Source organism: Mustela nigripes, chromosome 12, assembly GCF_022355385.1.
Source record: "Mustela nigripes isolate SB6536 chromosome 12, MUSNIG.SB6536, whole genome shotgun sequence".
NCBI classification, from domain to species: Eukaryota; Metazoa; Chordata; class Mammalia; order Carnivora; family Mustelidae; genus Mustela; species Mustela nigripes.
Window position 1 is genome coordinate 83,250,565 of NC_081568.1, and position 10,937 is coordinate 83,261,501.

Consider the following 10,937-nt stretch of genomic DNA (forward strand, 5'->3'; position numbering starts at 1 on the left):
CTTTGGTATATTGACTATTTTGAACTAAAGGGTTTAAAAAATAGTATATGTAGGGAGCGCTTTGACAGAATTCCCCTTATCTGTCTACAGACAGAGTCTCCAAAAGGAACTCAGCTGTCACAAATCCTCTCTCTGGAAGTTTCATCAACCAGGGAAGATGGACTCTTATTCTGGGAAAGACTAGAGCAGACACCACCCCTGGACAAACTAGGCCACAAGCTATCACACCTGCCATGTATTGTTTAAAAGGCCCGTTCCTATTTCCTAAAAGTCATTTTCTTTCCTCTAAGAGGAGTACCTCTCTCCTTCCTTCTGCTGTTCAGATGATGTATGAAAGCTCATATCTCAGTGTCTTTCTGCATATTCGTGTTTTTCCTGTGATGTCTCCATGTACATAACATTGACAACAATTTTGTGTATGCTTTCTCCTATTAATCTGCCTATTGCCAGTCTGTCTCACAGACTGAGCTATTGAACCTCAGAGTTGGGAAGAGAATGTCTTTCTTTCTCCACACCCCAAACATGTTTTCTTTCCAGGTTTCCTAGGCTCTGCAACGGGTGCCCAGACACCATCCAGTCACTCGAGGCCAAAACCTGGGAGCCATCTTAGTTCCTTAAGATATCCCTCCCCAAAAATCCAGTCCATGATCTCCAAAATACGTCTGGAATCTCTTCTCTTCTCATTGTCTGTACCTTCTCTTCTCTAATAAAGTCATGCTGTCTCTCAATGGAATTCTAAGAATTTATTAAAATAGTATCAATTTAGTCCTTAAACTCCTTCAAGGACAAAGAATCCCATTATTCTCAAAATAAAATCCAGACTCTGTGAGGTGACCTAAAAGGTCCTGTGATCAAGCCCTGTCCTACCTCCTTGGTAGGTTGCCCACGACCACAGCTTTCTCTCACCCAGCTCCTGTCACATTGAGTGGGCACTCCTTTGTGTTTTGAAACATCGTTTTTTCGATGGTGCTGGGCCTACATGAGTACTTGTTTTATTAATTCCTACAGTGACCAAGGCATGGTTCTTTGAACACTGGCCCATTCCATTCCTTCAGAGCTTGGCTCAGGTGCGACCTCCTCAAAGAGACTTTTCCTGGCTCCCTGTACTGAGTGATTTCCTCCACAACTCTCTCAAGCCACCTGTTTACATCCTTCCTAGTGTTCATCAAAACCTCAGGTGATCTTTTGGTTTTATACATTTCTTACTGGTTAAGTCTTTCATTATAAAATATTTTTCTTCTTACCTGTACATCATATAAATAATTAGATATTTTAAACAACACAGCACATAGAAAATGTTCAGTAATTATGATTAGTTACTATGATTATATCATTGGGATATACCTCCATTTCCTATATGCTGTGTTGTTTAAAATATCTAATTATATTCTAGAAACTATTCCTCAGCTAGATGTTTTTAATCTCAATTTTCCATATTAGGAATGGAATAATGAAAAATCTGAGATAACTTGGTCTTTGACAAGAAGAAGCAAGGCCAAAATTTAACCAGGTATTTTATTGTAAAACATAGACTCTTCATCAGGCTACTATGTAAGTTTGCCTGCACAAATGTAGGGTAGCTATTAAGCATGTTCATAGCAGTGTTATTATAAACACTGAATGACAATTGAGGAACATAAATTAGGGCGTATCTACTGTTCATAATATGAAATATGGTCACTATATATCGTTAAGTTAAAATATCTATTAATAATAATATAATAAAATATCTATTAATAAAATAGTATTTCCATTAAGACCTTTTTGGTTATATATATGTATGTATGTATGTATGTATGTGTGTGTGTATATACATATTTTGTTCATTATAAATTGAATTACCCAGTCCCTTTGCAGTTTCTGGCACATGGCACTTGTTTGTTGACTGAATTAATTGACAAATGTACATAGCCCAGAAACTAGAAAAAATATGCCACAAACTTTAGCAGTATTGATCTGTGGATTGTGAGAATATGAATGAAATTTCATATTGTTTTTTAGTTTTATTTCAAATTCTCTAGACTGAGAACATACATTCTAGTAATATAAAAGGGAAAGAATCAATGTCGTATTTTAAAAAATTGTTTAGGTTCTATCTTGAATGACTTCTTCCCATTAAGTCTATCTTTGTACCCCAAAAATATGAGATTTCTACTTCTTTTATATTCAAAGCACTTTAGTCTTGAGTCAAAGCACTTTTAGCTCACTTTGCCTTGTATTACTTTTACTGATATGATGCCTAATTCTTACGTACCGATTCCTCTCCCCCCATAAATGGTGCATTCCTTGAGAATTTGAACTATATTTTATTTATCTTTATTACCCTTTCATTTTCTAGGGCTGTGCTATGGATATAATAAAAACTCACTCAATGTTTAGTGTTTGGCTCATAGTATTATTTATCCACTATCCTACTGAATAATTTGGAATATGAAAAATACTAGCCTATTAGCAGTTACCTAAGATACATATTTAATTAAATTAGCAATAACAGTGCCATGCTGAGCCATATTAGAACCTGAAGTAAAGGAAAAATAAATCAGTAATGCTGTTTCTGTCTTTATGTAATATTTTGATACTTTATTTATCATGAATTTTTTGTATTAGTTCAGTTTTCAAAAATATTGCATTAAAGTATTTATCTTTATTTCTATCACTTCACCTAGCCTCTGCCCTACTTTTATAATACAGTATTAGCAGGTTATGCAATCTGAGCATCTTATAGCAATCTAGATACTGTATGTATTATATGTATATTTATACTATATACATATAGAATTATATATAAAAATACACATGACAGGTATATATGTGTTGTGTGTGTCTCTGTGTGTGTATATCTATCTACCTATATGATATATCTACGCATAACTTTATTCAGCTAGCACTCACTGCCATTCTAATGGCTGTCTGTATTAACTCCATTTTGCATACAAAGAGACTTAAGCACAGAGACATTAAGTGACTTTGCCAAGGTACCAGCTAGAAGAATTTACCAAACTCAGCACCGAAAGAACAAATAATCCAATCAAGAAATGGGCAGAAAACATGAACAGACATTTCTCCAAAGAAGACAAATAAATGGCCAACATATGAAAAAATACTCAGTCACTCTGCATCAGGAAAATACAAATCAAAACCACAATGAGATATCTCTTCACACCAGTCAGAATGGCTTAAATTAGCGAGTCAAGAAATGACAAGGTGCAGGGTGGTCCAGTCAGTTAAGTGTCTTGCCTTCAGCTCAGGTCACAAATCCCAGGGTTCTAGGATCCAGTCCCACATCTGGTCCCTGCTCCACAGGGAGCCTGCTTCTCCCTCTCCCCTGCCCCTCCCCCTGCTCATACTCCCTCTCTCTCTTCCTGCCAAATAAGTAAATAAAAACTAAAGAAGAAGGAGGAGGAGGAGAAGAAGGAGGAGGGTGGGGAATGGGGAGGGAGAGGAGCGGGAGAAGAAAAGCAGGGGAGGAGGAGGAGAAAAGACAGATGCTGGTGCGGAGAAAGGGAAATCCTCTTACACTGTTGGTGGGAATGCAAGCTGGTGCAGCCACTCTGGAGAACAGTATCGAGGTGCCTCATAAAACTGAAAATAGAGCTACCCTATGACCCACAATTGCCCTACTGGGTATTTACCCCAAAGATACAAATGTAGTGACCTGAAGGGGCACCTGCACCCCAGTGTTTATAGCAACAATGCCTACAATAGCCAGACTATGGAAAGAGCCCAGATGTCCATCAACAGCTGAATGGATAAAGAAGACGACATGGTATATATATATATTTAAAAAAAAAAGAAGACATGGTATATATATAATATATATATCATATATGTGTGTTAGTATCCAATCTGATTCTCCTCTTAAAAAATATTTATTGCTTTCTTCACCATTTGAAGTGGTTTTTCCTGACAAAAGTTGGCAGTGAGTATCATTCTGACTCAATGAACAGTTAGTTTAAGTATGCTACTTACTCATTATGGACAACCATGGCAACCATGTGAGCCCATCCTCGGTTCACCTACATCCAGGATGATCATCTAAGAGCTTGCATGGAAAATGCAGATTCCTGGGCCTTCCTCCAAACCACTAAGTAAGAACCAGTCTTCAGAACAATTTTTAAAGAGCTGAGGTTTTCCCATCCCACAGACTGGGTTGAAACCTAACTCAGCCATTTATTAGCTCTAGAGCCTTTGGCAAAGAACTTGGTCTTGTGTGTGTCTCTGTAGCTTCAGTATCCTCATAGGTAAAGTGGGAATAAAAAATACCTACCTCTCATAAGGTTTCCATGAGGACTGGATTAGAATGAAGGTCTAATTATAATGATACTTATCACAGTTTATAAATACAGAGTACTTTCAGACTGTCAGGCACTGTAGTAAATGCTGTACCTACATTACCTTATTAATTCTCCCAAGCACTTAGCAGGGTCCTCACCACACAGTGAGTACTCAAGAGCTAGAGCCTGAGTAGCCACACAGATCATTGTAATTGGTGGGGGGCCAGTCACAAACACAAGATTTAGGTCCAGAGGCTGAGAGATGGATAATCCAGAACAGGTCAGCCAGGCTGGTGGTCCCCAAAGTCAGCCTACTGCATCAGAATCATCTGGGCAAGCTCATTAAAACACATGGTCCTTGAACTTCTAACTCAGTAGCTCTTGGGGGACCTGGAAGTCTCTATTGTTTAAAAAGCAGAAAAGATGGGGTGCCTGCATGGCTCAGTGGGTTAAAGGCTCTGTCTTTAGCTCAGGTCATGATCCAGAGATCCTGGGATCGAGCCCCACATCGGGCTCTCTGCTCAGTGGGGAGCCTGCTTCCTCCTCTGTCTCTGCCTGCCTCTCTGCCTACTTGTGATCTCTCTCTCTCTCTCTCTGTCAAATAAATAAATAAATAAATCTTTTAAAAAATAAAAAAAAAATATTTTGAATTGTGGTCAAGATTTAAAGCCATTGGTTAACTTGAGCTGCAGATTTCTTGAAATTCCTGAAGTGAGGGCATAAGTAATTTTTTTCTCCTTGCCTTTTTCATCTACAAGGCCTAGGACAAGGCTGCCACATAGAAGTGCTCAGAAATATTTTGGATCCTATGAGCATAAAATGGGCCTAACAAAGCCTGTTTTATCTGCTTCCCAGGGGCTTTATGAGAAGTGTTTGTAAAGCTCCAGTCTATAGTGCACCTAAGAAATAGAAGATGTCATAGAGTAGTGTAACTTTACAGATTTAGTTATTAACTTCTTTTATTATGCCTTCTCTTACCCTTTTAACAGAAATCATTTGGTTTGGAGGTATTCCGCATTACAGTGGGTTTCTAAAAATAAAGTATAGCAAAATTACAGATAAAACACCTCCTCCAAATTACTCAAAATAATTTTTACTCAGAATTAAAATGCTACAGAAGGAGCCAAAATTCCATATGCATATAGGCATATTAGTTTCCATATTGAAGTTCAACCCTGTCAACTCTTCACTGCCTCATTCACTTCTCTTAGCTTTAGACCCATCTTACAGTACATCGGTTAACCGTACCTACAGTCTGTTTCAGACGCCCCCATTGTGTTCCACTAGAACAGCAAGCCCTCCAAGGACACCCAGTGGGGCCATTCTAGCTCCTTCCAGTTGCCTATTATTCAGCTATTTTCAAATGCAGATATCCTTTGGGAGAGTTCTGGAAGTCTCCAAGCTCAGGCTTATGAGGGAAGAGAGCGAAAAGATGGAGAAACAAGTTCTTCAGGACGAGGGAAACGGATGCATTATCCCAAGTAAAAAGCTTACAATAGGAAAATCTCCTAAGAGTCAGGAAGGCAGTCATATGCTGATCCTGGGACTCAGTGTAGACACAGCTCCTAAGACTAGACTTGAATTCTTCACTCTCCCTGTGGGCTTCCTCTACCAAGAAGCAAGTGATCTTCAACAGAGAATGGAAGGAAGAGATTAACCTCTGACCATGTGGCCATGCTTGGCCTCACAGTCCTCCAGAGCTGACAGACAGTCCTGAAACATGACTTGCCTGAGTATAGCCTTTCTCTCTGCCCAAACCTGTCTCGCTGAAAGTTCACTTCAGTTCATTGGTGGGAACAAAATAAGCTTTAAAAGAATAAAAGGGTAGAAAGAAATCATTAAATCTATTTCTAGCCCAGAAGGCTATTCCGGGATGTGTGGGACCTTACATTCATGGACACACAGATGAATGTTTTCAAATCTGAAACCAGCACAAACCCCCAAGGAGGCAAGAAAAGGAGGGGAGGAAACTTCTCCTACCTTCTGTGGCTCCAATCTCGATGGTGCCTTTCACTTGGCTGAAGCACCATAGTGTGTCCTGGGTGAGCGTCCCAATTCCTGAAAGCAACACAAGGAGACACATCAGCTTAGGTTAGAGTTCCCTGTTGTCCTTAACAGGTCAACAGGGAGGGAGACACATTTCTAAAAGGAGGCTTGCCCACCGGGTATCATCCCGTTGGAGAGGAGACCCTAACGAGCACTGGGAGAAGGGCCGGTCTGCGAGAAGCAGCACGTCCTGCTGTGAATCACGGCTCTGTCCCCTCCATCTGACCACGCCACCACCGGGACTATGGAGCAATCGGAGTTGGTCCCTTCTGCCCCTGGCAGCATCCTAGCGCAGGCCTGCAGTCACACCCTGTGTGACTGCCCCTTTTCATGGGAATACTAATGCTTTCGATTGTTTTCCTTCTGTGGTGGTAGGGAGGAGAAAGAGGCAGTTCGTTAGGGGAGAGAAGAAAAGAAAGACAACTTTTTTTTTTTTTTTAACTGGTTTCCCAGCTTGCCCAGCTGAATGGCCAGTAAGGGGTCAGACACTCAGAACTTGCATCTCTCTTGTTCACTTCTTGACTGCTTGCCAAAGTCCGAGCTGACTGCAGAGGAGAGGAAAGCAAAAACAGGTTAGGGATGGGGGCAGGGGGCTGACAGCACTGTGGAGTCAGTGCTGACAAATGTGACCTACTTTGTTGCATGGGGATTTCTGTCTCAAATGGGAACTGAACCTTTGGTGAGGGAGGGGTTAAATTCTCCGGCTCTTCTGGCTTCCGGTTTCTACAAATGTATGTATACAATTTGAATGCATATGCTAATATATCTACAAATACATTTATTAATGTATGTATTCAAGTCAGAACATCAAGTCCTTTTCAGAGGACTTCTCAATTGCTGTGGTGTCAGTTCGCCTTCTCGACAGCCTGGTTGATCCCATCAGTTCAACTAGGTTTTAAAGTTAAGAGGAATATTTCAACATCAAATTGGGGGAAAGGCTATCAATTTAAGAATGATTATATGAATAGGGGGAAAAAAAAAGTATCAAAGCCAAACTGACCTTTTCAAAATGCACACAGAACTAGAACTCAGTAGCCATCCCCAGTGTCAGCGGCAGAATTTCCCTGAACTGAAACCTTCATGTGAAAGGGGGCCTGGGCCCCACGTGCTTTTCTCACTGGGGGTGACCTCACCTTTGAAGGAGGCTGCATAGGGTCGCTATTAAGAGCACACATGTGGGGCGCTTGGTGGCTACATTGGTTAAGTATCTCCCTTCAGCTCAGGTCATGTTCTCAGGGTCCTGGTTTCGAGCCCCTCATCAGGCTCCCTGCTCAGTGGGACTCTGCTTCTCCTCTGCCCTCCCCATTCATTCTCTCTCTCTCAAATAAATAAAATGTTTGAGACTCTCTCTCACCCTCTCCCCCCCCCCCGTCAAATATATGCATCTTTTTTTAAAAGTGCTTAACCCAATCAAGCAACTTAATAAATGATATTATTATTGACAAAGATCCTAAACTGTTCAACAGTAAAAAAGAAGAATATTTGCTCAGCAATTTTCAGTTAGTTATTACAAGTCAAGTATGGTACTAAGCACTTTGCATAGATGATCCCCTTCTTACCCATTTTACAGGTAAAGAAACACAGACCCAGGAAGTGTCGGTAACTCATCCAAGGTCATACCTAGGACACAGCAGAGCTGGGATTTCCACCCAGGCTGTCTGAAGCCCAGTTTCCCCGTGTGCTGAGCTCAGCCTGCCCATTTAACAGGGTTCTGAGACCCAGAGAGCCTGCGCAACTTAAAATGTAGTCGCAATTGGAGGGCTGAGCTGGAACCCAGTATCCCATGTCAGTTATCGAAATCCCTATGTCTCCTTGAAGGCTACACAGGACTAAAATGTCCCAATAAGATTATCAGCTAGGAGAGAGAAAGGTAGGAATTTGGCAGCATTTGTTAGAGTCTATTGCTGATCACTTCTTGCATGTCTACCGCTAGCCTTGGATTTCAGCATCAGGTATGCTCTGGTAAGTTCTTACTCTTCCTGTGAGCTCTCACTAGCCCTGTCTCAACTGCCAGTTCTGCAGGTGAAGCTGTGATGACCTCAGTTCTAAGGGTCTTCCTGATGTTTGTCCTGGCACAGTTCCTGTATCACTAGTTATAACTCTGGGTGCAGGCACTGTACTCATCATAAAGCCTGCACAGTAAGCAGACACACACCCCCCTTTAAGCAGACTGAGATGAGTCTCTGTATAGGGATTCTCATTGCTTCAGGGAATTTTAGCTTTAGAAGGAAACTTGCCTATGCATCGAACCAACTTATTTCACATTTGAAAAATCAAGTTATAGAAAATTACCAACTTGCTATGAGTCACAGAGGAATCATGTGACCAATTTGCTGCCCATGACAGCTCTGACCATCACCCTGACATAGGCTGCCTGGGCTGGTGAGTTCCGTTGATTAGAGCTCAACTGATTAATTTGAGAAATCAAGGCAGCCAAAGCTTTTGTCGGTTTTCTTGTCCAGGGCAGTATTTGATTGGACCCAGTTTCTGTCTCCCACCAAGATCATGTCCAAATGATGCCATCAATGATCTCAAGAGAGTTTGGACTGTGCCATCTCTTCCTAAAAGTGCCAAAGAGCAGGTGAAAACTCAAATGTCAAATGGGTTAGGATGTACATGTGAAAAGCTGGCCAAGAGTAGGGTACTCAGAGGAGTGGACATGAATCAGTGATCAGCTCTGGAAGGGTGGAATGGTAGACATGGAGGACCCAAGCCTTGTCTAAAGGGAGCAGCAGCTACTCAGATCCAGCTGAAAACTGCCATGGAGGATTCCAGCCTAGTTTTATCTAATTGGCTTTTTCCAAGAGAAGCCGTAAATCAAGATTATTATGTGAAAACTCCAAATTTTTAAATGGTGTCAATCAATTAAAATTAGAACATTATGCGGCTCATACAACACAGGGCAAACACATCACATCTGCAGGCTGAATATGGTCTTTGTGCCACCAATTTGCAAACCTCTGGCTAGAATATGTGAGCCAAAAGACACTTTAGAGAATACATTGCCCATCTTTACCATTTGGCATATCAGGAAGCAAAGCCCCAAAACAAGAAAGAACTCCCAACATGGTAGAGTTATTTTATCTGCAGACTTAGGACACAAAGATGACAATTCTAATTCTTATACCAGATTTCCTTTTACCTCCAAGCTACCACCCATGGTGATGGTTTGGTGAGATTTCTGTCTAGATTTAATGAATGCTCTTCAGGGAAGTGTATTTGATTGCTAAGGTGGATGACCAAAAGAATTAAGCTGACATAGTGAGGAAGGAAAATTTGTTTCTCTTAAATTACGGACCGTGACAGCTTCCCTAAACGCCAGTGCCAAATGACACTCCAGTTGCTATGGTAACGGTGTCAATAAGCAACATTCTCTACGAGGAAGCTGATGCAAATACAGTAACTAAACATCTTGGAAGACGCTCATTTCTCTGTCCCCACAGCTATGGCTCAGGAAGGTCCTGAGTCTCATCTACTGAAAGGCCAGCAGGTCGACCCACTGAAGGCATACACCTGTCTTCTTCCTAGGATTGTATAATAGCTGATTTCTGAATCTGCTCAGACCTTGGAGATCATTTGGTCCAATTGCCTCATTTGAAAGCAGAGGACACAGAGGCACAGAGGGGGCATGGCCATGCAGGGAGCTGACAGCAGCTTTGGAACCAGATCCCAGGGCTTCTATGCCCAGCACAGGCTCTTCTCCTTGTCCTGCCCCAGCAGGGCCCTTCAGAGTTGAGGCTGGCCTTTGTGCTACCTCTTCTGTGCCAACTTGGCTGTGTGAATACAATGAACAGAGGGTGGGACACACAGAAAAGAAAGCTCCTTATTGATGGGGAGGCCCCTGTAAAGGGTTGTTTTCATGGACTTGGCATCAGCAGTGTGCTCCTCTCTGCAGAGAGAGGGAGAGAGAGAGAGGTGATCCTTGCCCAGAGAAATTTTTTCTGAGAAGAATGTGTTTGGAAATTGACTATAATATAAACTGTAGATGTGCCTTCAGCTCCTTAGAAGGAGTTTACAATTATGCAAGCCTCTGTGAGTGTGTTGTTACAATACCATGAACTTAAGGCAGGCACTCAGGATGAATGGACATCTTGATAAAACACCAGCTCCAACTTGGTTTAAAAATCTTTCTATTGAAGATGCCAGATTTCAAAGAGAAGAGACACAGCTGCACCAGAAAGTGTGACAAACAAGGGCTTTCCATACTTAAAGTAATATAAGAGAGACTTTCGTGTTTTGTTTTGTTTTTTTCACTCCCTACCTCAGTGCCTTATATATGGCTCAGCTTTAGCAAGTACTTCTCTGTTTAGTGGAGACTGGTTACTTCTATGTCCCCAGATTGACAGCAAGCTCATGAAAAATAGGAGCAAGCAGCAAAAAGAAATAGGTCAGATTTTCAATCAAATGTTTCCTTTTCTTTGCACCAAAGTGAATCAACCATTAGAGATATTACACTAAAATCATCATTGGATGGAGCCCACTATATTTAGTTCACTGGATGAATCCAAACGACAGTCAAGCAAATTGTTAACTGGCTAAACTCTTTCAGAAGTCCATCTGATGATGGAAGAAAGAGAAAGGAAGTGGAAGAAAGTGGCTTCTTGGACTGATTAAAAG

The 10,937-nt window shown here is 41.4% G+C and overlaps 1 protein-coding gene across 2 annotated transcripts in view; it reads right to left on the minus strand.

Annotated features, from left to right (window-relative positions):
- The window catches only part of PPP2R2B (protein phosphatase 2 regulatory subunit Bbeta), a 451,980-nt gene extending 445,292 nt beyond the window's left edge, over positions 1-6,688 (minus strand). The window contains exons 1-2 of one of the 2 annotated variants that reach the window (XM_059417855.1): positions 6,437-6,688; positions 6,255-6,332 (exon numbers count right to left, since the gene is read on the minus strand). In XM_059417855.1, the coding sequence (XP_059273838.1) occupies positions 6,255-6,332; positions 6,437-6,446 (88 nt within the window). In that variant the 5' untranslated portion in view covers positions 6,447-6,688. The remainder of the gene's footprint in view (positions 1-6,254; positions 6,333-6,436) is intronic. The other variant, XM_059417852.1, reaches the window with a different exon arrangement.
- Positions 6,689-10,937: the final 4,249 nt, after the last annotated feature.